The sequence below is a fragment of the Neoarius graeffei genome, chromosome 22 (genome assembly GCF_027579695.1).
Source record: "Neoarius graeffei isolate fNeoGra1 chromosome 22, fNeoGra1.pri, whole genome shotgun sequence".
Lineage (NCBI taxonomy): Eukaryota > Metazoa > Chordata > Actinopteri > Siluriformes > Ariidae > Neoarius > Neoarius graeffei.
Genome location: NC_083590.1, coordinates 21,167,799 through 21,195,708, shown reverse-complemented (window position 1 = coordinate 21,195,708; position 27,910 = coordinate 21,167,799). Strand labels below are relative to the sequence as shown.

Sequence of the window (27,910 nt, the reverse complement as noted above, 5' to 3'; positions counted from 1 at the left end):
ACACTATAAGCAGTGAGTCATAAACGAAACAAAGTCAGTATTTGGTGTGAGACGATCCTTTTGATTTAAAGAAAAAATAAATAGTAGTCTCAGGTCCAGTGAGTGCAGTTTTATGCGGAAATGAGCTGTAGGTTTTACTGAGCGTCTTCCAGAACCAGCCACAGTTCTTCTGGACACTTTGACTGTCACACTCGCGTCTTCATTTTGCACCAAAACCCAGCAGCCTTCATTATGTTTTCTTTTTTAATCTGGAAAGTGCTCTCTTATGGAATACGCTGCTCAGATACAAACTTAATTTTGTCCTGGAAAATGAAACGTACATTTGGAACTCTAAAATGTTTTCATACTGACTCGATAACGTAGAAGTCACAAAATAGAAATTTAGAACAAAGTCGGTATGAGGAGGAAAAAAAAAAATAGGCACCCTATGGGTCCATGTGGCTACTGCTTATAAATAAAATAGTTTTCTGATCCCATGTCCATACAGTAAATATAGCACATACAACCCCGATTCCAAAAAAGTTGGGACAAAGTACAAATTATAAATAAAAACGGAATGCAATAATTTACAAATCTCAAAAACTGATATTGTATTCACAATAGAACATAGACAACATATCAAATGTCAAAAGTGAGACATTTTGAAATTTCATGCCAAATATTGGCTCATTTGAAATTTCATGACAGCAACACATCTCAAAAAAGTTGGGACAGGGGCAATAAGAGGCTGGAAAAGTTAAAGGTACAAAAAAGGAACAGCTGGAGGACCAAATTGCAACTCATTAGGTCAATTGGCAATAGGTCATTAACATGACTGGGTATAAAAAGAGCATCTTGGAGTGGCAGCGGCTCTCAGAAGTAAAGATGGGAAGAGGATCACCAATCCCCCTAATTCTGCGCTGACAAATAGTGGAGCAATATCAGAAAGGAGTTCGACAGTGTAAAATTGCAAAGAGTTTGAACATATCATCATCTACAGTGCATAATATTATCAAAAGATTCAGAGAATCTGGAAGAATCTCTGTGCGTAAGGGTCAAGGCCGGAAAACCATACTGGGTGCCCGTGATCTTCGGGCCCTTAGATGGCACTGCATCACATACAGGCATGCTTCTGTATTGGAAATCACAAAATGGGCTCAGGAATATTTCCAGAGAACATTATCTGTGAACACAATTCACCATGCCATCCGCCGTCGCCAGCTAAAACTCTATAGTTCAAAGAAGAAGCCGTATCTAAACATGATCCAGAAGCGCAGACGTCTTCTCTGGGCCAAGGCTCATTTAAAATGGACTGTGGCAAAGTGGAAAACTGTTCTGTGGTCAGACGAATCAAAATTTGAAGTTCTTTATGGAAATCAGGGACGCCATGTCATTCGGACTAAAGAGGAGAAGGACGACCCAAGTTGTTATCAGCGCTCAGTTCAGAAGCCTGCATCTCTGATGGTATGGGGTTGCATTAGTGTGTGTGTGGCATGGGCAGCTTACACATCTGGAAAGACACCATCAATGCTGAAAGGTATATCCAGGTTCTAGAGCAACATATGCTCCCATCCAGACGACGTCTCTTTCAGGGAAGACCTTGCATTTTCCAACATGACAATGCCAAACCACATACTGCATCAATTACAGCATCATGGCTGCGTAGAAGAAGGGTCCGGGTACTGAACTGGCCAGCCTGCAGTCCAGATCTTTCACCCATAGAAAACATTTGGCGCATCATAAAACGGAAGCTACGACAAAAAAGACCTAAGACAGTTGAGCAACTAGAATCCTACATTAGACAAGAATGGGTTAACATTCCTATCCCTAAACTTGAGCAACTTGTCTCCTCAGTCCCCAGACGTTTACAGACTGTTGTAAAGAGAAAAGGGGATGTCTCACAGTGGGAAACATGGCCTTGTCCCAACTTTTTTGAGATGTGTTGTCATGAAATTTAAAATCACCTAATTTTTCTCTTTAAATGCTACATTTTCTCAGTTTAAACATTTGATATGTCATCTATGTTCTATTCTGAATAAAATATGGAATTTTGAAACTTCCACATCATTGCATTCCGTTTTTATTTACAATTTGTACTTTGTCCCAACTTTTTTGGAATCGGGGTTGTATATATATTTACTCTATAAGGCAGTAGCTACAAAAATGAACAATTTAAAAATCACAGAAATCAAATATACCATGTGTCTGTACTCCTTATATTTTTTCTACTCTTACCTCTTACAGTTTTCGAAACTGAAACCTCCGAACCAAGGCTGACATACACACGCTGTCGCCATGACCCAAGCTCTTATTTCCCGGAAATGGCCCGGCGCTAGAGCTCAGTGGGCTCAGTACTCTTTTTGAAAACTTCCTGTAACAACTCGGAAGAGCGTCACATCGACATCACACGTGGGACCACTGTCCGAAGAAGGCGAGGAAAAGGGGGACGACCTGGAGTATATTTTAAAATAGGAACACGCTTTTCCTCGGTAATAAGCATAAACATGAAACCTGAAAGCGATTTCTTTAGTCCATTTTATTTCGAACAGTGAACGGAATTGTATACACTCGCTAGTCATTTTACTAGTATGCGCATGCACAGTGCACTGTTACACACACATTCTTACAACACGATGACATCATGGCTACACCTCTACCGGTATATGAGGCAGTAGCCACAAAATAAAGGGGCTAAGACTTTTGCACAGTACTGTACATACAGACTATATACATCCCACTTTAATTCAAAGTTGAATGTTTTGTTCTTTGATGCGAGTTGTCGTGTTATTGTCAGGTTTGTCGCCGCGTAAGTTTGAGCTTTTGTAGGTCACATGACTATAGCGCGTATGTAAGGATTACCTGTAGTATAAAACCAATAGCATAGAAAAACTCCCCAAAGCATCACTTCTCCGAAACATGCGTTCAAGCGTCATGTTACAATTTATAGTTTTGCTTTGTTTCATTTTGGATTTGGTCAGACTCCTGAGTGGAGTAACAGAAGCGCATTCGTTGTATCATCAGTTGATTTGTGAGTTTGAATCCCAGTGATGTCATACCCATCCATGTTCAGAAATCAACATTTAAATAATATTGCCTGGCTTTTTTCGTAGTCCATCAGATATATTCCATTCAGCTAGCATGATATCGAACAAGTCGAAGACGAGTAGACGAATGGAATATATGATATACTATGAAAAAACCCCAGCTATTATTATTATTATTATTATTAGGGCCCGAGCCCTATGGGCGAAGGCCCTATTGTTCTTGTAAGAGTTCACTATTATTAGGGCCCGAGCCCTATAGGGCGAAGGCCCTATTGTTCTTGTAAGAGTTCACTATTATTATTCTTCCGTCGTCGTCTTCTTCTTCTTTATTTTTCTCCGCTGTTGGGCCATTTTCGGGGCGCTTCCCATGGGCGAAAACGCACGAAATTTGGCACCAGTTCCGAGAATTGCCACCGCTACTCAGAACCAAAAGCCCAAACTTGGCCGGGGCTCAGGGCCTCTATAGCGCCCCCTAAGTCGTTGTGATTTTGGCCTCCCGCTTTAAGGTGCCTGGTTGCCATATAGTTTGTGGTCGTGGCATGCCATTTGGTTTGCATATGTGTCTCACTAAGCCAGACAAAAATGTAATGCCAATGCATTAGCCACGCCCAACAGGAAGTGAGGAAATTTCACTTTTGTGCGAAATGCATGGCCACGAAGACGGCGCAACTCCTCCTAGACCGTTCATATGAATGTCACCAAAATTGATACACATCATCTACAGACATGGCTGACAAAAGTTACTAAATACGTTTCACGTAGGATGAACTGGTCAGAAGTTATACGTCAATCAATTTGCACTTCAAAATTTTACATGCTAAAAAATTCATAACAAATCTTCTAATTGCTCAAAACTGCTCATACTTCACACGCAAATCACTCATTGGGCTTCTGACATGTTACCCAATTTCTGTGATATTTCGCCACTGGGGGCGCTATTTTGGGGCAAAAAATCCAATCTTTCCTCAAATTTGGTCAAACTTCACGGCCACCCTCTTACTACCTCCCATGTCATGTATACCACATTTTGGGAATTTTCGTCCATGGGGGGCGCTGTTTTTGGCCGACGCAATTTCTCCAAAAGGGGTTTTTGGTAAATAATTCCATAATGCTTTTCCTTCACACCACTACCTTGTGATAGTACGTTGCTGTTGTGGACACTTATTTTTCCATCTCATAATCGCTCATGTACAGCATAGCGCCACCTACTGACATGGGAAAAACCAAAAAATTTATTCTTCAAAAATCTATGTCTCATCTTCTATTTACTCAATTGTCATCAAACTTCATACGCAAACTCTTCATAGCTCACCTGACATATACGCCAAATTTTGTGCACTTTCGCCACTGGGGGTGCTGGTTATGGCAAAAATGATATTGCAGCTTCTGATTTGTCAAACTTGGCAAGCAAACTCTTTACAAGACCCTTTTTGGGGCGCTTGCCATGGTCGACATCGCACGAAATTTGGCTCCTTTTTCTTAGACTGCCACCGCTACTGATAACCAGAAGCCCAGATCCAGGCGGGCCTCAGGGCCTCTATAGCGCCCCCTAACTCGTTGTGATTTTGGCCTCCCGCATTAAGGTGCCTGGTTGCCATGTAGTTTGTAGTAGTGGCATGCCATTTGGTACGCATATGTATCTCACTAAGCCGGACAAAAATGTAATGCCAATGCATTTGCCACGCCCAACAGGAAGTGAGGTAATTTCACTTTTGTGCGAAATGCATGGCCACGAAAACGGCGCAACTCCTCCTAGACCGTTCATAGGAACCTCACCAAAATTGATACACATCATCTACAGACATGGCTGACAAAAGTTGCTACATAGGTTTCACGTAGGGTAAACCGTTCAGAAGTTATACGTCAATCAATTTTCAATGCAGAATTTTACATGCTTAAAAATTCGTAACAAATCTTCTATTTGCTCATAACTGCTCATACTTCACACGCAAATCACTGATTGGGGTTCTGACATGTTACCCAATTTCTGTGATATTTCGCCACTGGGGGCGCTATTTTTGGGCAAAAATTCCAGTCTTTCCTCAAATTTGGTCAAACTTCACGGCCACCCTCTTACTACCTCCCATGTCATGTATACCACATTTTGGGAATTTTCGTCCATGTGGGCCGCTGTTTTTGGCCGACGCAATTGCTCCAAAACGGGTTTTTGGTAAATAATTCCATAATGCTTTTCCTTCACACCACTACCTTGTGATAGTACGTTGCTGTTGTAGACACTTATTTTTCCAACTCATAATCGCTCATGTACAGCATAGCGCCACCTACTGACATGGGAAAAACCAAAACATTTATTCTTCAAAAATCAATATCTCGTCTTCTATTTACTCAATCTTGATCAAACTTGATAAGCACACTCTTAACAGGTCACCTGACATATCTCCCAAATTTTGTGAACTTTTGCCACTGGGGGCGCTGTTTTCAGGCAACAATTTATATCTCGGCTTCTGATTGGTCAAACTTGATCAAACTTGACACAATAACTCCTCATAGGTCCCTTGACATGTATACCAAATTTGGTGAACTTTCACCACTGGGGGCGCTCATTGCGCTGTAGCAGTTGCAGGAGAGGTGTTTACAATCATGAGGCACCAGGAGTATGTTCTTTTGGTTGCCTTAAACACACATGACTTGTGGGGGATGGGTAGGCAGTCGGGAGCAAGTGTTGTAGCGTTACATACAGACTAATAGATGTCTAACAGAAGACAATCCTATGTAGCTATAGCTTGGTGACTGATGAGGTAAATACATTAATTTGGTTGGGAAGCCATGGCATTAAATGTTCAGTCCATGACAACATCTCAGCGCACCGTGTACTCTGTGTCCAATTCTGTGCTTTGTCGCCATTGTGGGAGTAATGTCTCTTGCCGAAGAAGCTGTGGAAGGTATTTCGCGGGGACGCATGCCCCCGCCCCCCTTGGCCGCTGGCGCGAGGGCCCGTCGAGGCCGCTTGCGGCTTTAATTATTCTTCCGTCTTCTTCTTCTTCTTCTTCTTCTTCTTCCGTCTTCTTCTTCTTCTTTATTTTTCTCCGCTGTTGGGCCATTTTCGGGGCGCTTGCCATGGGCGAAAACGCACGAAATTTGGCACCAGTTCCGAGAATTGCCACCGCTACTCAGAACCAGAAGCCCAAACTTGGCCGGGGCTCAGGGCCTCCATAGCGCCCCCTAAGTCGTTGTGATTTTGGCCTCCCGCATTAAGGTGCCTGGTTGCCATATAGTTTGTAGTGGTGGCATGCAATTTGGTACGCATATGTATCTCACTAAGCTGGACAAAAATGTAATGCCAATGCATTAGCCACGCCCAACAGGAAGTGAGGTAATTTCACTTTTGTGCGAAATGCATGGCCACGAAGACGGCGCAACTCCTCCTAGACCGTTCATAGGAATGTCACCAAAATTGATACACATCATCTACAGACATGGCTGACAAAAGTTACTAAATACGTTTCACGTAGGATTAACCGTTCAGAAGTTATACGTCAATCAATTTTCGATGCAAAATTTTACATGCTTAAAAATTCATAACAAATCTTCTGATTGCTCACCAGTGCTCATACTTCACACGCAAATCACGCATTGGGCTTCTGACATGTTACCCAATTTCTGTGATATTTCGCCACTGGGGGCGCTATTTTTGGGCAAAAATTCCAATCTTTCCTCAATTTTGGTCAAACTTCACGGCCACCCTCTTACTACCCCCCATGTCATGTATACCACGTTTTGGAAATTTTCGTCCATGGGGGGTGCTGTTTTTGGCCGACGCATTTGCTCCAAAACGGGTTTTTGGTAAATAATTCCATAATGCTTTTCCTTCACACCACTTCCTTGTGATAGTACGTTGCTGTTGTAGACACTTATTTTTCCAACTCATAATCGCTCATGTACAGCATAGCGCCACCTACTGACATGGGAAAAACCAAAAAATTTATTCTTCATAAATCTATATCTCATCTTCTATTTACTCAATTGTCATCAAACTTCATACGCAAACTCTTCATAGCTCACCTGACGTCTACGCCAAATTTTGTGCACTTTCGCCCCTGGGGGTGCTGGTTATGGCAAAAATGATATTGCAGCTTCTGATTTGTCAAACTTGCCAAGCAAACTCTTTACAAGACCCTTATTGGGGCTCTTGCCATGGTCGACAACGCACGAAATTTGGCTCCTTTTTCTTAGACTGCCACCGCTACTGAGAACCAGAAGCCCAGATCCAGGCAGGCCTCAGGGCCTCTATAGCGCCCCCTAACTCGTTGTGATTTTGGCCTCCCGCTTTAAGGTGCCTGGTTGCCATGTAGTTTGTAGTAGTGGCATGCCATTTGGTACGCAAATGTATCTCACTAAGCCGGACAAAAATGTAATGCCAATGCATTAGCCACGCCCAACAGGAAGTGAGGTAATTTCACTTTTGTGCGAAATGCATGGCCACGAAGACGGCGCAACTCCTCCTAGACCCTTCATAGGAATGTCACCAAAATTGATACACATCATCTACAGACATGGCTGACAAAAGTTACTAAATAGGTTTCACGTAGCATAAACCATTCAGAAGTTATACGTCAATCAATTTTCAATGCAACATTTTACATGCTTAAAAATTCATAACAAATCTTCTACTTGCTCAAAACTGCTCATACTTCACACGCAGATCACTCATTGGGCTTCTGACATGTTACCCACTTTCTGTGATATTTCGCCACTGGGGGCGCTATTTTTGGGCAAAAATTCCAGTCTTTCCTCAAATTTGGTCAAACTTCACGGCCACCCTCTTCCTACCTCCCATGTCATGTATACCACATTTTGGGAATTTTCGTCCATGGGGGGCGCTGTTTTTGGCCGACGCAATTGCTCCATAACGGGTTTTTGGTAAATAATTCCATAATGCTTTTCCTTCACACCACTACCTTGTAATAGTGCGTTGCTGTTGTAGACACTTATTTTTCCAACTCATAATCGCTCATGTACAGCATAGCGCCACCTACTGACATGGGAAAAACCAAAAATATTATTCTTCAAAAATCTATATCTCATCTTCTATTTACTCAATTGTCATCAAACTTCATACGCAAACTCTTCATAGCTCACCTGACATGTACGCCTAATTTTGTGCACTTTCGCCCCTGGTGGTGCTGGTTATGGCAAAAATGATATTGCAGCTTCTGATTTGTCAAACTTGGCAAGCAAACTCTTTACAAGACCCCTATTAGTGCGCTATTATTATTAGGGCCCGAGCACCGTACAGTGCGAGACCCTATCGTTGCCATGTGTCCAATTCTGTTCTTTGTCGCCATTGCGGGAGTATTGTCTCTTGCCGAAGAAGCTGTGGAAGGTATTTCGCGGGGACGCATGCCCCCGCCCCCCTTGGCCGCTGGCGCGAGGGCCCGTCGAGGCCGCTTGCGGCTTTAATTATTATTATTATTATTATTATATGTACACACACTCTTCTCATATCAGCATTCTCGAAGGCCAACACTAGTTTACCTGCGAGTTAGCGCTGTCAGCACGGCAGTGCAGTCACCTTCCAGCCGGTGTAGCGTTCATCAGTAGCGTTAGCGAATGCTAATAAAGCAGTGCTATCGAGAGCGAGTATCACAGGCTAATGACCGAGAAACTAAGATTTCTGTCTCCAGACTCTTCTTCTACGCTGCACGCTCACTACAGTATTTTTCACTCAGGCTTAAGTCTTCATTTCCCCCTATAATTTACTTATGGCCCTTTTCCACTACCCTTTTTCAGCTCACTTCAGCTCGCTTCAGCTCACTTCAGCCCGACACGGCTCGCGTTTCGACTACCGAAAACCAGCACGACTCAGCTCGTTTCAGCCCTGCTTAGCCCCTAAAACTCGCACCGTTTTGGGGTAGGGCTGAAGCGAGCCAAACCGTGCTGACTGAGGCTGGGGGCGTGAGCAGACACTCCCCTGTGCACTGATTGGTGAGGAGGCGTGTCCTCACATGCCCACACACGCCCCGCGAGCGCGCTGGGATCTGTAAACACCGCAAACCCGGAAGAAGAAGAATTACGAATTACGAGAATTTCTGAAGCCTTATGCGCCTCGCCTCATCTATACGCTCTTGCCAGTATCTGTTGGCGTTGTCAAGCCACAGCACCAAGACCAGCAACACTAACGACTCCATGTCCTCCATGTTTATTGTTTACTATTCGGGTCGTGAGACTACCGCTTAAAAGCTCACTGAATCAGTGACATACAGAGCATCGTGGACGAGTTCGCGGAGCGCAAGGCTCGCCGTATGCCCTTCAAATAATGCGCGCAGTAGGCTATTGATGTTTTATTATGAGCCATGTACAGTATGTCGCCGAATGTTTTTTTGTTTCTGAGTTACATGTTCGTTTGAAGGACTTAATGTACAAAATAACATAGTTGCACCCCGTAGTGTTGAAATTGGTAAACACAGTGCATTCAGTGAGGTTTGCACCGCCCTCCTTTTATTTCTGACTCTTCCTGTCACTGTTGCAACCTCTGAGCGCTCATTCGTATGCCCTTCAAATAATGTGCGCAGTATAGGCTATTGATGTTTTATTATGAGCCATGTACAGTATCCTAATGTTTTTTGTTTCTGAGTTACATGTTCGTTTGAAGGACTTGATGTACTAAATAACATAGTTGCACCCGGTAGTGTTGAAATTGGTAAACACCGCAGTTGCGGACATTTTGTAGCCTAAAATGATGTTATGATAAGCTTTAATAAAGGGTCCGGTCATTTGCCCCGCCCCCGGCCCGGCTCTGACTTGTCCCGCCACTGTCACTGATGTCACTGTTTGCGCTGCTTAACGACATCACATGACGTCCACCCACTTTCGCTAACTCCACCCAATGTGTCCACCCACTTCCAGCCAGCACGGTTCAGCGCGGTTGTAGTCGAAATGCAACTCCAACAGCCCCGCTCAGCCCGACTCAGCTCGACTCGGCACGGCACGGCACGGCTCAGCCGCGTTTGTAGTGGAAAAGCGGCATTAGTTACTTGTAAAATCAACATCGAGAGCTACACACCACGGAGCAACCTGGCAGCCAGCATTCTTTCAAAATCTTCCATGTTTAACAAAGTAAACCTGGTGGCCATGTCTGTTTACAAATTGTCAGTCACTCGCTAGCGCGGAAGTTTTCCATCTCCGATGTGTCTCTCTTCCAGTTTTTCAATGTCTGTTGGTATGTTTTTCTCTTGTAAATATGTGTGAAGAATATAATGAAGTTTGGTAGCCTTTCGGGTGTTCAGCACGTCTTTCTCTTTCCTGGCGAACAAAGAAATGATTGTGCGCATACGCAGCAGAAAAGTTTCTCATTGGATATTCGTGTGACGTCATGTTGTGTTGACAACATGCAATATCGTAGCAATATTGCACACTCGTTCTCCATTGGGTAGAGTGATGTAAGACACGTTGGATAAGCGATATGCTAACAATACTGCATGCTATGAAACCCGAAGGGAATAGAACACGTTTTTATTCCATCGAAAAAGTGTCCTGTACGTAGGGCACTTCAACCATTCCTGCTGTTCTAGGGAATTGAAACAGCAACCTTTTGGTCCCAAAGCTGCTTCTCTAACCATTAGGCCATGGCGTCCCGCGACGGAACATAACTGGCCATAAGAGGGATGACATCATCAAAGTGACCCTAGCCAATCACAGGCCTTATTTAGCATTGTCTGTGAGCTCATATATACAGAAGAGGGCAGATAGCACTTTTCTCCTGTATTCTGATACCGCTGTCTTCATGTGGCGTTACTAAAGATGCTAGCAGCACATAGCCACAGACCTGCAAGGCAGCAAGAGGACGAACTACAAAGCGCAGGAATGTAGTAGAGTGCTGCGAGTGATGGCTAGCAATGGTAGCGATGGAAGGCCGACTTGACGCTAGCAAGAAGCAAGGAGTTTGGTAGTGTTCTACAAGAAAAGAGCGCCACACATAAAGACATGAACTTCAACATGACCTAAAAGAGAACTGCTGGATTTTTACTTCTGACATTTTTACTTGATCTTACTTTACTAACAATCTCTTGTTCTCCAGGAGAGACGGCAGAGGACCAGGGAGCAAAACGGCAGTCCAGAAGCACGGCACAATTCGCCACCAATGTCATCATACAGCCGTCAAAGGTGAGTCGGGTACGTTTGTAAGTTCAACGGCAATGAATTGCTGTGATAACTAAATATTTCCCGCTCGTGAAATATTTATTAATCCATTGGACCCTAGCTTCTTTTGAGCTTTTATCATCGTCTCTAAACAATATTGTACCATACAAGCCATATGTCACTTTTTTCAGGACATCTCAAGCTCAAATGTTGAATAAATGTATTTAACGAAAGTGTGAAATCTTTAAATTAGTTTTTCATGGGTGTTTTTTTTTCTGTAAATCAAAATGTCTTGATTTCAGTAATGATCTCTTTTAAGGACTGGTTTAATATAGGACTACAATATCTAAAAATCTCTCATTTAATTTGATTTCTTTCTCCATGCAAAATTCATGAAGGGTTTAAAATGTTTCGTGTTCATAATGTTCCGAGGGTTTCTAGATTGTTGCAGATGAAAAGGATCAGGTATTTGTCCAAGCCCAATTCCAAAAAAAAGTTGGGATGCTGTGTAAACTGTAAATAAAAACACAATGCGATAATTTGCAAATCATGGAAACCCTGTATTTAATTGAAAATAGTACAAAGGCAACAAATCAAATGTTGAAACTGAGAAATGTTATTGTTTTTTGAAAAACATATGCTCATTTTGAATTTGACATCAGCAACACGTTTCAAAACGGGCACGTTTACCACTGTTGCATCACCTCTACTTTTAACAACACTCTGTAAACGTTTGGGAACTGAGGAGACTGTAGTTTTGTACAGTCTTTCAAAACTGTAGTTTTGAAAGAGAAATGTTGTCCCATTCTTGCCTGATATACAGTTTCAGTTGCTCAACAGTTCGGGTCTTCTTTGTCGTATTTTGCTTCATAATGCACCAAATGTTTTAAATAGGAGACAGGTCTGGACTGCAGGCAGGCCAGTTTAGCACCTGGACTCTCTTACTACAGAGCCATGCAGTTTTAATATGTGCAGAAACCTTTTTTTTTTTTTTTTTTTTAAACAGAGTGTTGTTTGTAAAAGTAACCAATTACTCTTCCTGGTAACTTGACCAACCCTGTTGATAAATAATTAACCCCTATGTATCTGGATGGATGTTAATAAGTATCTAATTAGTCATGATGAACAAATCTTACTGATAAGGTTTCGAAATGGTTATAAAAAAGGGAGATTGAAACTGTAAAATACAGACGAGATCCTGTAGTACTACTAGACCTAGCAGGCATACTCAACAATAATACCCAGCTAACAAAGTGTTTATAATTTTAAGTTTCGTAGCCCCTAGTATTGCTATTATGCTAATATAAAAAAAATTATCAATTTGCTAATTTCGCCCACTCGTAACGTCCATCAGGATCTTTTAATTCAGTGGTAAATGGAAACGGTTTGAATGGCGAGATGCACATGCACTGTAGCGTTCCTTTGTGTCATTCATGAATGGAACAAAATTCCTTCTTTCAAACATTCGGAAGACCTGGGCCATTGTTCAGCCTTGTACTGAACCCGGTATAATGCCTTAAGGTAGCTTTTCACAAATAAAAATAGCTTTAATGGCTATAAATAATCTGTTCTCAACACGCGACTGAACGCTTTTGTTGACGAAGAGGCAAAGCCCTGACCTCTGACCTGAATATATTATCGGAGCGCCGTGCATGAGCACTGTTAATGCTGAATAAACTTATTCACCAAGCAGGATACAGCGTTCCTCTGGAAGCCACATATTTCATCTGATGAGATTATTTAAAAAACAGGAAAAGAGAAATGAGTTCAGTCTGTAGAACTGGTCGTAACAGCTCAGGTCTGTACACACGCTTGATAAAGTGCACTCTGAAAGTTAAGCGAGAGAAAGGGCTGTGTTGGTTCTGCTGTGTGGGCAGCAGGTGCCCAGTTACAGACCTGAAATCAGCAGGAGTCACATGGCACCTTTTTCACCGCTCCATGCCAAAGGCCATATGGCTGATGTAAAACAGCCAGTCACACGCTTTGTGCTTTTATACTGCAGGGGGTTTTGTCTGGATTGTGCAAATTATAAGGTTTTAATGGCAGCCAAGATGCTGCAGAGCAGGTGTGTGTGTGTGTGTGGTTGCTTGGCAGCATGGCACTAACCAGAACAGATTGTATGTGCCACATAAAGGCAAGTAAGAGGAAAAATAATCAGAGCTGCATTTCTTTTCTTTACCTACGTCAAATGATCAGCTCACCCTCTTAGTCTGAGAGCAGTTAAATCCTTCAGGGTGACTTTTATTTCAAACATTGAATCCTCTGCTGATTATTATTATTATTATTATTATTATTAGCTCATCCGTCCGACAGGTGATGAGTTTATACTCTCGTGTTGTCCGGCGTCGTCCACATTTTACAAAAATCGCTTCTTCTCTCTCAATTCTTCATCGATTTTTATTCTTTTTGGCAGGAAGGTCGGTCTGCCTGGGGTGCATGTACTATAGCTTCTAGCCAAATTTGCATAATTACAATTAATAATGAAGATATGGAGTAATTAATCAATCAATCCCTAACGAGCAGTTTCCACACAAATCGCTTCTTCTCCCTGAATTCTTCACCGATTTTGATTCTTTCTGGCATGAAGGTAGGGGGACCTAGGGTGCATAGAACTTCTACCCAGATTTGCTTCATTCCAATTATTAATGAAGTTATGGACTAATTAAGCCTTAATTAGCAGTTCAACAAAAATCGCTTCTTCTCGGTCGCCGTTTTGGATTCTTTCTGGCGAATAGGTCGGTATTCCTAGGGCGGATATAGCTTCTCTATATAGCTTGTATATAGCTTGCAACATTTATTGCACACTTTAGATCGTTCCTTCTGGACTAGACGGGGCTGGAGTGAGCTACGCCGTCATTGACGGTCTCGTTGTTTATTATTATTCTTGTTATTGCAACATTCTACATTTTATGAAGCTGCTTTTAATTTGCCTACTTTTTTAAAGCATGTCGAACTACACCTTATGTATGTGCAATATGCTTCATACTGTTGGTCAGAAATTTACACACGCCCTCATGTAATGGTCATGAATGTCATGCTAATATTTGGGCTTTGACTGATTCCTTTGAACTATTCTTCTTCTGTGGCAGAATGATTGTACAACATGCATCTTTAATAGAGAAAACTTATTTTGAGCCGTCTGAAATCAACACAGGGTCAAAGTTATACGTACAGGGTCAAAAATGGACATGCGCCAAATTTCCAAAATGTCTTAACTTGTCAAGACCAAGGCCTCTTAAATTCCTGTTAGTGATGATTGACTCCAGCTGGTAGCTTCTCTGTGCACAACATAAAAAGGGTTTGTTTGACAGCCCACATTGGATTGACCAACACAGTACAATGGGAAAGTCCAAGGCGCTCAGTGCAGATCTGAGAAAAAGGATCATAGATTTACGCAACACAGGAATGTCTGTTGGAGCCATTTCCAAACAACTGCAGATCTGAAGATCATCAGTTTGAGCAATTGTATGTAAATAAGTTATTGGGAGGTGAAGCCACTTTGCTGGAAAAAGACCCAAACTGTCCTCAGCTGAGAGGAAATGAGTTTGAATGGTCAGGAACAACATGCGCACTGCCATGAACTGGAAGCTGCCAGAACACCATCTACAGTCAAGTGAGTTTTACATCACCATGGACTGAGAAAGAAGCCCTTCTCCAAAATCAACATTTCAAGCTGACCACATGGACAAAGAAAAAAGTCTTCTGGAGGAAAGTTTAATGTTCAGATGAGACAAAGATTGAGTTATTTGGCCACAATAACAAGAGGTACAGAAGAACACTTTACCAGCTGTGAAGCATGGTGGTGGTAGCATCATGCTCCGGGGCTGTTTTTCTGCCAGTAGAACTTGTGCATTGCACAAAGTAGATGGAATAAAGAAGGAGGAAGACTACCTCAGGATTCTTCAGCATAACCTCAAACCATCAGAAACTTGGACACAACTGGGTGTTCTAACAGGACAATGACCCCAAACACATCACAGCTGGTTGTGGAGGATAAATTCATTCAATCACATTATACTTTAGTAATAATAACCATTTTATTGTTTTATAATTTTTTTTGAACACAATTGGCAGTTTTCTCAAAGGGGGGAAAAAAAAAAACTATCACAGAACCTTCGGTTATGTCCAGGAGTGTTACGGCCATGTTCGCTTGATATGTTGATCCTCCAAGACCAAGAACTCGTCTAATTCCACTTAAGTTAATAAAACATTGGAATGGTGGGGGGGAAAGGGAACCGGATGAGGGAATGTTTAATAAAATATTGGAACAGAGCCAATAACTGGCTGACTGCCCAGCAAGATTTAACATCTCGAGAGCACAAAAATGAACAGATTCACCGGATAAGATTTGTTTTATGGACAGTCTTTATTAACCTCTCTGTTATTGCTCGAGCAGTGTGTACAGTAATGTGCAGCAGACTTAAGTAGAAATTGTAAAACATGCCTATCATAAGTTTATGAATTTCAAAACACTGTTGAACAGTAAATAGTTTAAAAAAAAAAAACAAATTTTAAGGAATTAAATAAAATTGTAGTTGAACATATGTTCCTATCTCTGCAGGGAAAGTCCCAAGTATTTTTATATTTTTATTAAAAATGTGGTGTATTATTCATTCTTATCGAAATACAGATGTTCTTCAAGAACATTTAATTTGAAAAAAGACATGTTGGATAATATTTATATTAAAATTATTTTTAAAAGTGTTTAAAAGGAATCTGGCAAATTTCTGTGGTGTAAGAGGAATAAAACACTTTGGGTCGTGGGTTTGCGGCAGGTTGTCACCCTTTTCTTCCCATTGCTTGACGCAGAGATGCCAACATGCACGATTTGGGCGTAGCAGCTATGGATTTGAAGCACAATTACGGTGCTGCGCGTAGACCTGCAAATAATACATTTTTCAACCGGTTTTACCCGTGTATCGATCAGATCGACATATTTTCGCCATTCGGACTGTTCCACGTGTCGTTTACACCGATTCGGATAATTCTAGGAATTTTCATATCTATGTTAGCCGCGCTGTGATTGGCCGAAAGGTGACCCAATTCATGCTCTCGGCCAATTGCAGTGCTCAGAAACGTGCAGTAGTGATGCGTAGTCGTGTTCCTGGAAGCAAACGGTCTTCGTGGGTCGTGTTCCAGAATGAAAACTTTCGTTTTCTCTCACAAATTAGTGTCAGGTGTGAAGTGAAGTGAAGACAGACCATGGATTGTGAATGATGGCGTCTCCGCCTAAAAAGAGGAGGCTATGGCTACGTTCACACTGCAGGCTGAAGTGACTCAAATCCGATCTTTTCGCCCATATGTGACCTGTATCCGATCTTTTATTGACAATATGAACGACACCGATCCGATTTTTTCAAATCCGACCCAGGCCGTTTGGATATGTGGTCCTAATTCCGATTCCTATCCGCTCTTTTCATATGCGACTTCAGTCTGAACCGCCAGGTCGCATTCATCCGACTTTCACGTCATCAACAAGCCACAAACGTCACTATTCTGCGCTGAAGTAGGCGGCGGGTCTCTCAAAAAAAGTTACAACAACATGGCGCATGACATCAATGCGAGGGACGCTTCGGGCTGTGAAGGTTCTGAATCTTCTCAATGGAAGGACGCAGAGGTTAGGGAGCTGATTTCCATTTGGGGGGATGCAGCTATTCAAGCTAGATTGGATGGGTCATACCGCAACCGGGCGGTTTTACTTCCGTAAACACTGGCCATGCTCACTGCGTGTGACGTCGTCGTATCCTGCAATGCGCATGCGGAACACTTTTAGGTCGCTTTTCGTTCATACTGAGGATCACATACAAGTCGCATATATTTGTTAATGTGAACGACCTCACAAAAAAATCGGATTTCACAAAAAAATCGGAATTGAGCATTAAGCCTTGCAGTGTGAACGTAGCGTATGTGAAGAGCAATTTCTAGCTGAATACGCGGCTGTGTATTGTACAGTCGAAACTGGATAATCACCATGCCGACTGTACTCTGCGTAGATGCGAATTCAGAGGGCGACATGGGGGAGCGACGTGTACCGCCATCCAAAAACCACCAAGCACAATTCTGACAAATCAGCTGTCGAGACAACAAAAACAGTGACTGGTTTCTTCTCCAGAGGGCTCTATGCAACAAATTATCTCAGTAACTTCTTCAGCATGCTCAGTTTAATTAAATGTTGTATGGATGGGCATCTTTCAGTATTGACTTAATAAAGTCAAGTCCAGTATTAGACTGGTGCCCAGTTCAGGAAGTAAATACAGTATTCATTTTGTTGTTCTTGAAAGACCTATACATAAATCTTTTGTCTTTATATCCCCCTGCAAACAAAGTTTGGGGGGGCTGTCTGTGTGTGTGTCTTGTAAGCGCAACTCCTTCTAAACGGTTTGATGGATTTTGATGAAACTTTACACAGTTGCGGTATATCACCTGAAGATGTGCATGAAGCAAAATAATCCCAAACCAAGGTCTTAAAGTGCGTATCACGGGTAAATTCAGGAGCAAGATCAATGTAATTCTCCTATTTTATATTAAACTTTGGTCAAATATCTGTCACATTCTACATTCTCTGCAATTTTTTTAACCTTGCGCAATACCAGAAAAATTCAGAAAAAATCAAGCCATTTGAGGCGAATTGGTCCGCCTCTGAAAAAACTCTGCATTTGGATTTCCCGGGAAGCACTGATTTTCGTGACGTCGCGTGCAGGACGCCTCCTTCTGAATCCTACGTCAGCGCTGGTTTGTTTATGAGAAAACGACCTGGTGGTTTTCTGCACATTTCTTCAACGTTATCACGTAATTATTAAAATGGTTAACAGATGTATCGTAGGAGGGTGTAGCAACACCAATCATGATGGGATTAGTACTCATCGTTTTCCAAAAGACCGGACAATGAGAGAGAAATGGGAGCGCTTGGTCTACACAGGCTGTGCACTGAAACCGTGCAAAGCTCGCGCAGCCTGCTGGCGCTTCCGCAGGTGACGTCACGAATCTGGCTCCAGACTCCCTTGGGATTTTTCCAGATGCGTTATGTTATTTTATTTTTTTCTGCTGTAGACAGATGGCCTTGTGCAAAATTACCCTTCTGGATGAGTGTGTAAAGGGACATACTTTCATATTAAAAAAAAAAAATGAAATTGGTCCAGGATATGTACTTTAAAGATGCCCCCCCCCACCTTGACAAAACATTTTTGTTTACCATGAACAAGTTTCTGGCAGAATTCTGGTTGGATATTTTATGACTCTTCATGGTAGAGTTCAATTAAATTTATTTTTTTTTTCTTGGCATGGACTCCACTCATAAATGCTGTCCATATATTTTCAATAGGGTTGAAGTCAGGACTTGTTTTAAGCTTAATGTTAGCCTGCTTTATCCTCCACAACCAGCTCTGATGCGTGCTTGGGTTCATTGTCCTGTTGTAACTCCCAAGTCGTGTTCAAGTTTCTGATAGTTTATGCTGAAGAATTCTGAGGTAGTCCTCCTCCTTCATCATTCAATCCACTTTGTGCAATGAGCCAGTTCCAATGGCAGCAAACCAGCCCCAGAGCATGATGAGCCTATCACCACCACCAGCTGGTAGAGTGTCCCTCTGTACATGGTGGTCATTGTGGCCAAACAACTCAATCTTTGTCTCATCTGACCATACAGCTTTCCTCCAGAAGGCTTTTTTCTTTGTCCCTGTGGTCAGCTTCAAACTTTAGTTAAGCTTGAAGGTGTCAGTTTTGGAGCAGAGGGATATTTCTTGGAGAGCAGCCTCTTAGTCCATGGTGATCTGAACTGTAGACAGTGATCCATCAGCTTCCAGTTCATGGCAGGGCTGTGCCATGGTGGTTCCTGGGTTGTTCCTGGCCATCCAAACCAATTTCCTTTCAGCTGAGGGTGACAGTTTGGGTTTTCTTGAAGCAGAGTGACTTGGCAAAGTGACTCCACCTCACAATAACTTGCATACAATTGTTTGAACTGATCTGGGGAGCTGCAGTTATTTAGAAATGGCTCGAACAGACATTCCAGAATTGCGTATATCTGCGATCCTCTTTCTCAGATCTGCACTGAGCTCCTTGGACTTTCCGATTTTACTGTGTATTGGTCAATCCAAATGAGTGCTGTAAACAAACCCTTTTTATGAAGGCACAGAGAAGCTACCAGCTGGAGTCAATCATGATCACTAACAGGAAATTAAGAGACCTCGGCCTTGGCAAGATGAGAGACATTTTGGAAGTTTCAGCACCTCTGAATTAATAATCCAAGTGAGCATATGTATAATTTTGACCCTGTGTTGATTTCAGGAAACCCAAAGAAAATTAAAACTTGTGCACCAAATTCTAGTGTGGGGTTTGTTTGTTTTTTGTTAAAGCTGTATGCTGTAAAATCATTCTGCCACAGAAAAAGAACAGTTCAGAGAAATTACTGAAAGCCCAAATATTGCCATGACATTCATATCCAAGATGACATTCATGTCACTGTATGTAAACAAGCTCAGTTATCTGAACATCCTCTTCGTTAGCCAAATGTTTTCTCCAGAGAGTTTGGATAATTGAGCTTATACTGTACAGCAAACCCTGCATTTATTTTCCTCAAAATGTAGCTCAACGTGGCTTTGATTGCTTCCCTGAAATTTGGTTTTGGGGGGCCTCGGTGGCCCCCAGACCCCACAGCCTAATAAGAAGCCTTACTTCGCTTGGAGATGCTACTCTTTTTTTCATTTGTCAATGTTGGCATCTTTGACGCACATCTGGGGGGGGGGATTGCTGTTTAGCCATCTACAGTTGTGCTCATAAGTTTACATACCCTGGCAGAATCTATGATTCTTTGACCATTTTTCAGAGAATATGAATGATAACACAAAAACATCTTTTCCACTCATGCTTAGTGGTTGGGTGAAACCATTTATTGTCAAACGACTGTGTTTTCTCTTTTTAAATCATAACGACAACAGAAACTACCCAAATGACCCTGATCAAAAGTTCACATACCCTGGTGATTTTGGCCTGATAACATGCACAGAAGTTGACACAAATGGGCTTGAATGGCTACTAAAGGTAACGTCCTCACCTGTGATCTGTTTGCTTGTAATCAGTGTGTGTGCATAAAAGCTGAGTGTGTTTCTGGGATCCAGACAGACTCCTGCATCTTTCATCCAGCCACTGACGTTTCTGGATTCTGAGTCATGGGGAAAGCAAAAGAATTGTCAATGGATCTACGGGAAAAGGTAGTTGAACTGTATAAAACAGGAAAGGGATACAAAAAGATATCCAAGGAATTGATGATGCCAGTCAGCAGTGTTCAAACTGTGATTAACAAATGGAAAATCAGGGGCTCTGTTAAAACCAAGCAAATGCCACAAAGTATCTCGCCTACAATACGCCAAACAGCACAGAGACGAGCCTCAAAACTTCTGGAACAAGGTCATTTGGAGTGATGAGACCAAAATTGAACTTTTTGGCCACAACCATAAACGTTACATTTGGAGAGGCGTCAACAAGGCCTATGATGAAAGGAACACCATTCCTACTGTAAAGCACGGAGGTGGATCGCTGATGTTTTGGGGATGTGAGAGCTACAAAGGCACAGGAAACTTGCTCAAAGTTGAAGGAAAGATGAATGCAGGACGTTATCAGCAAATACTGCAGGCAAATTTGCACTCACCAGCCCGGAAGCTGCGCATGGGACATACTTGGACGTTCCAACATGACCACGATCCAAAACACAAGGCCAAGTCGACCTGTCATTGGCTACAGCAGAACAAAGTGAAGGTTCTGGAGTGGCCATCTCAGTCTCCTAACCTCAATATCATTGAGCCACTCTGGGGAGATCTCAAGCGCGCAGTTCATGCAAGACAGCCCAGGAATTTACAGGAACTGGAGGCTTTTTGCCAAGAAGAATGGGCAGCTTTACCATCTGAGAAAATAAAGAGCCTCATCCACAACTACCACAAAAGACTTCAGGCTGTCATTGATGTTAGAGGGGGCAATACACGGTATTAAGAACTGGGGTATGTAAACTTTTGATCAGGGTCATTTGGATGTTTTTTGTTGTCATTATGATTTAAAAATAGAAAACACAGTTTATCAATAAATGGCTTCACCCAACCCAGGGGCGTAGGCAGAAATTTGTAATACTGTGGACTTCTATGAAATAGAGTGGACCCCATTGTAAGCGGGGGGTCTGGGGGTCCTCCCCCAGAAGAAAATTGTATTTCTTAGATGCAATTTCCTGCATTCTAACCAATTTTAGGGTGAATATATTAGCAAATCCCATCTGATTCACAGCCCTCTGATTAATGGCAAGATTAAGAATTGTGTCAAGTTTCAGCTCAGAGCAGGTCAGATCTTTTGTTTTGAAATACAGGACGATTCCGTATTGTAAGGGACAGTTGACAACCCTACCCTTTCACCCCCCTATTTTGCTTACTTTAAAAAAAAACAAACAAACCTACATTATAGACAACAGGTCTTTCTTCGCTATTGTTTTGTAACGGCATTATCATCATTGTCCACATCTGTTTCTTCTGATTTCGATCTTTTTGGCTTATTAAAGAAAGAGGACAGCGATGTCTGTTTAGACATTTTCTGTTTAAGTTAGCGCAGCTAAACTAGCATTCTAGGTCAGCGATGACTTCCGTTTTTTGGCATAGCAACGGATGTTTGCTTCTTGCCGCTTATCAAAAACGCGGACATTAGCCAATCAAAATGATTATATAGAAAAAAAACACTGACAAAAATATAATTTCTGTAAATAGTTGTAACATTATACTTAATTCAAAGTGTTTTGTTTCGTGTTACATTATTGTTATCCTGCTGTTCATTGAATTTCACGTTAAAAACACCTCCTCTATGGTGGGCAAGCCAGCTGTCAATCAAGTTGGACACCTCCGATAGGGTGGGCCAGCCGTCAATCATAGTGGCACCGGCCCACTGTTGCCCTTATGTGCTTACGCCACTGACCCAACCACTAACCATGAGTGGGGAAAAAAGTTTGTGTTATCATTCATATTCTCTGAAAAAAGGCCAAGAAAGCAAAAATTCCACCAGGGTATGTAAACTTATGAGCACAACTGTATATACGCTAGTGTTTTGTGGTAAAAATAATTTTTTCACACTTTGCCTGTTTTTTGTTAACGTCGTTAGCAACTCTCTTCCAGTTTTTGAACGATCTTAAAGTCTTCTGTGAGCATTCAAAAGCCAACATGGACCGCTATGTTAAACACTATCAAAGTTGTTGGATCTTCACCTCCTTGTTTCCCTTGAAGATGCTTTCCCCATTCATAACATTTTCACATCTCACTCTCTTTTTTTGATCTTTTTTCAGTCCTCCAATCCAGCGCCAACCAAAACCCAAGAAGCCATCTGGTCCGCTCCGGCACCCCCTACCTCGGAACCCTCTGCACAACCGGAGAACACGGATGGTGTCCCAGGTCACACGGAGCTTCTCGGAGACATCCCGTTCACCCTTGCGCCCCACATCCTCGCCGTGCAGACCGGCCTGCCTCAGCTTCCCGACTTCACCCTGTCCCGAGACATCAACGAGATCCTGACCAACTTCTGCTACGACTTCACGCTGGAGAACTCGGTGCTGTGCAACCTGTGACCTCCGACCCTTGACCCTGATCAGCCCCAAAACATCAGAGTTTACATGGCAGGTATAGAAGATCGCCAAGTGGTAACGGAGTCGCTGGTGTATTTCTCAGGATGTTTTGTAGCACGAAGTCTGGAGTGAAATTGTTCTTTCAAGAATTCAATGAAATGATATCAGAATCTATATTTGTTTGCATTTCTGTCATTTGTAGCAACACTGTAGGATTTTTAACTTTATGGATTTCAACACATGATACTGTAACGTGCTTGTTCTGCTCGATATAACTTTTCCATGCCTTCGTGTCAAATTTTTTTTCTTCTCTTCTTTCCAGCTCACAGAACTTTGCACATCTTGAACCTTTTCTTTAATGGTCCTAATCTCAGATATCCAGGGAAAGAAATTCTTAATCCTGTTAAATGAATTTGAACTGTTGATGTCTGTGGAAAGAAAATCCACATATTAAGGACTTAAAAACATATTTAATGTCCAGGTTTTAATTTAAAACATGCTGTATTTATTTTCTTTATACAGGTTTTGGCCAGATGGTTGCTGTGAGACTGTTTTAGCCGGCTGTAGCAGGTTTTGCTAATGCAGTTTTGAATTTTTACGAGGGTTCCCCCCCCCCTCCTTGAGCGTTTTGTAATTTCCGTAGCTTTTTTTTTTGTATACGTTTAACAATGGCATTTCAGCAAACCACCTGCTGCTATTTACACGCTGCACTTGTAGAAAAGTCTCGAACGTTACATGGGTCACGATGTAATTGGTTCCTGGTTTTGGTTTGTTGTGTTTTTGTTTCTTATTTATCATCCTGTATGTGCCTTTTGCTTTGTGGTTTGAAAGAAACTTGAGTCCCTGGTACTTTTTATATTCGTCTTCCAGAATGTTTCTCTTTGTTGCATGAAGAAAGATCTTGGTTGATGTGGGTTTTTTTTGCCTTTTAAAGAAACGTTTAGGCGGCACGGTGGTGTAGTGGTTAGCGCTGTCGCCTCACAGCAAGAAGGTCCGGGTTCGAGCCCCGTGGCCGGCGAGGGCCTTTCTGTGCGGAGTTTGCATGTTCTCCCCGTGTCCGCGTGGGTTTCCTCCGGGTGCTCCAGTTTCCCCCACAGTCCAAAGACATGCAGGTTAGGTTAACTGGTGACTCTAAATTGAGCGTAGGTGTGAATGGGAGTGTGAATGGTTGTCTGTGTCTATGTGTCAGCCCTGTGATGACCTGGCGACTTGTCCAGGGTGTACCCCGCCTTTCGCCCGTAGTCAGCTGGGATAGGCTCCAGCTTGCCTGCGACCCTGTAGAACAGGATAAAGTGGCTACAGATAATGAGATGAGATGAGAAACGTTTAGCCCAAAATAATAATAAATAAATAAATAAAAAAGTTTGACAATGAATTTTCCACTTAAGCCAGTATCTAAAGTTTGCTTCTTTTGTTTGGTGAATGTAGCCAACAAGCTAAATCATCGTTACCTCAAATGACCGTTTGGCTCTGTAACACCAGCGATCATAGTTTTATTTTACAAATATTGTCATAGGAAATACGTCCAACTTCAAGTGGCTGCGTTGTTTGTTTGAGTTTATTTGCTTGTTTAAAGCTCTGAATCTGCGACATCCACTTTGTCGTGTGTGAGAGAGAGAGACTGAACAAGTCATGCAGTTTGCACAATGCTAAACTGGTACTGTAGCAAGGCTTCCTTTCCTTAGCTGTATCAGCAAAACTAAAGAAGCAAACGTTAGACACCAAATATGTCTTTGCTCATCGGCTACATTTAGGTTTAAAGGAAAATTGTACAAGTTTTTTTTTTTTTAAACCTTGGGTGAACTATACCTGTAAAAGGTTAAACTTGAAAACCCACTTTTTAATGAAAGAAATTATGATTTGCATGTTGAAATCGTATCATGTGTGCGCAATTCTGTCCATTATTTAAGCTTCTTTCTTTGAGGATTATCGGAGGGTGCCAATAATTCTGTATTTAATTGAACTTGATTTGATTAAAGATGTTTTGATATTTGAAACATTGTGGAATTGTCTTACTGTTAGACTTAAAGTTGACTGCAAAATTGAATTCTGGGTAAAATGTCATATTTTGATTGCTGTTGGAGTTTCGAGATGTTGTACTGCGACACACACCATGTATAGAGGCTTTGCAATGTCACATGACACCCCCCATAGCAACGGTAACTACGCCGCCATGACAGCAGGAGGCAGGTTAAAACAAAATGGCGGCAAGAGAGACCGAACGCGTGCTTTTTCTGACGAAATATCGGGATTCTTTAGATTCTGAAGAGCGTAAAAATTACAATTAAAACCTGGAGTTCATCAGTAATATTGATCCCTACAATGTCACGAATCCTATTTTTGGAAATGTGGCCTGATGTGGGATTCCCTGACATTGTGACCTACTTGCTGTTCTCTACAAGTCTTTACACGAAAGATCAAATCAAGGCCTACGAAAGCCTTCCAACACTAGAATTTTGCTTTATTTTCAAGTATTTCCATATCCATTAAAGTCATATCAGTTTGTGGTCCAACAGAAATGAGCTTTTACTGTGTTCCAGTGTATCGAGCTTAAGAAGATGCTGGATAATTCGTCAGACGACTCGTGGTGTTGTGCCTTGTCGGTTTCAGGAAGGTTTTCTTTGCTGCCATCTTGCACTTCGATATATATTTTTTCCCTCCAGGCACAGTCTTTTCTTTGTTGATGTCTCTTGAGAGAAGATCATTTCGAAGGCTGAGACACAGAGCTCGATGAGTGAGTGTCCCATTGCAATCGTAGGTGCCCAGTCTGGATGGGTTTCTTCATTGACGGTTGCAGGTTTTCCTGGACAAATAAAACCAAAAATTATCAATGTAGGAAGTTTGAAAAGCATAAGTCCTGAAATTAAACAAATGTATTTATTTTTAATTCTTACCTTTGTGGAAATGAAGTGAGCATACCATAGGGTTTTTGACGACTTCTCCGTTCAACACTGAGTCCCGCCGAATGTTTGCGAGGCATTTTTCCCTTCTACATTTAGGCTACATCCACACGGCAACGAGATTTTTTTTTTTTAGCAGGTAAAAAAAATATCGCGTCCACATGGGCAACGGATCAGTAAAATATCAGGTACATATGGCAACGCAACGCTTGCTGAAAACGATGCAATACACATGCCACACCTCTACGTGCGCTGTAAGACGGTCCCATCGGAGACACCAGAACAATAGAAGAAGTAGGACGCATGCGCATAAACCCCTTCTTCTGTTGTTGTTGCGAATGATGCGCGCGAGAGTGCTGCTTGTTCTAGTCATGTGGTTGTGACGTCATCGTAAACAAATCCGTTCTACTCATCCAGACGACTTCGCAATGGCGCCGTTGCCAGATTTTTCCACTCTGGAACCCGTTCTCAAAAAATATCGTTTTGGGGCACCCAAAACGCCGGTGCTGTGTGGACGCCAGGCCGAAACGATAAATTTTATCGGGTTCACCTGAATCCGTTGCCGTGTGGACAGGGCCTTAGAAATCTCTCTAGTTTTTTTCCCCCCTCTGGTAAATTAAAAAAAAAAAAATCTGATGTCTTTGTTTCGTTCAGAATGATTTACACATCCAAAAACGCAGTAAAACCTTCCCATTCTGATCAACAACTACTAACTTGGCTGAATGAAGCACTACAAGCTGCCTCCACAATGTTTTCCGCATGTCGCCATCTTGGTGTGACGCAATTCCAGAGTTATACTCATTAGTTAAAGCTCCTTACATTCGGCTGTTTCTGTAGGGCCGTGCCATTTACCTCAAGAGGGACAATCCCAAAACGGAGAAAAGCGACCCTCAGGACATCAAAACAATCACATCTCGTCCGCATGACATTGTTCTTGTGAGACAGGAAAATGCCATACACAATATATATATATATATATATATATATATATATATATCATCTCATTATCTCTAGCCGCTTTATCCTTCTACAGGGTCGCAGGCAAGCTGGAGCCTATCCCAGCTGACTACGGGCGAAAGGCGGGGTACACCCTGGACAAGTCGCCAGGTCATCACAGGGCTGACACATAGACACAGACAACCATTCACACTCACATTCACACCTACGGTCAATTTAGAGTCACCAGTTAACCTAACCTGCATGTCTTTGGACTGTGGGGGAAACCGGAGCACCCGGAGGAAACCCACGCGGCCACGGGGAGAACATGCAAACTCCGCACAGAAAGGCCCTCGCCGGCCACGGGGCTCGAACCCAGGACCTTCTTGCTGTGAGGCGACAGCGCTAACCACTACACCACCGTGCCGCCCACAATATATATATATATATATATATATATATATATTTTTTTTTTTTAAATTTCAGATGACTTTGCAGTCAGCACCTTTTAAGCGTATCATTTTCTAAAATGTGCATGCGCGTGTTTCTCCACCTCATTTCTCACTGATGCTGATAAAGATGTTCACACAAGGCCAAATTTTCTCTGCAGCCAACTGATAAAACTGATAATGACGTTGCACCATCTACATGGTTTTAAAATGAATATCCTCACTGGTTTCTCGTTACACTCTGAACACTTACAGTAATGAAAGACGTTTATTGCATAGGGCAGTAAACTAAAACATGGCTATCGAAAATTTATGTAAATTTATAGTGCTGTGGGAAAAGGTAACATTCAAAATAGCACCAGTTACGGAGTTTAAGAAACCGAGGCATACTATGAATGTCTTGTACAATATTTTAAACTCATTTCTGAATGGAAAGAGTTGAACGATTTTAATGTTATTTCCAGGGAAAAGCTGAGCTATTGTGTTTTGTTTAAAACTGTTGACTAGACTAACCTTTATAACTTGGAGGATGGATTGATGGATTTTGGTGATTTGATTAAATACATGTGCAAAGTGCAAACAATCGGCAAGTAAACAAAATAAATGTCAACACGTACATCCCGAAACCAACTGTCAATTATACTAATGTGTAAATATTTACAATTACATTGGGGAATTAAAACTACAATATTTAGCTGTGTACATTTGTTGCTACATTTCATACAGTGACAAAACCCAGTTAGTTTCACCAACTTTGTTGGAGGTGGTTATATTTTTGCCTCTGTTTGGCTGTTCCCAATGTAACTCAAAGTAGTGAACAGATTTTGATGAAATTTTGAGTAAAAGTGGACCAAGGAACAATTGAGATTTTGATGCAAATCCAGATATGTATAGTGAAGCTTGAAAGTTTGTGAACCCTTTATA

The 27,910-nt window shown here is 42.0% G+C and overlaps 1 protein-coding gene across 1 annotated transcript in view; it reads left to right on the top strand.

The window, feature by feature from the left end:
* Nucleotides 1–24,698, top strand: part of umad1 (UBAP1-MVB12-associated (UMA) domain containing 1) — a 44,581-nt gene extending 19,883 nt beyond the window's left edge. Inside the window, exons 3-4 of the mRNA XM_060904621.1 lie at nt 11,062–11,147; nt 22,426–24,698. Of these exons, the coding sequence (XP_060760604.1) occupies nt 11,062–11,147; nt 22,426–22,704 (365 nt within the window). The 3' untranslated portion in view covers nt 22,705–24,698. The remainder of the gene's footprint in view (nt 1–11,061; nt 11,148–22,425) is intronic.
* Nucleotides 24,699–27,910: the final 3,212 nt, after the last annotated feature.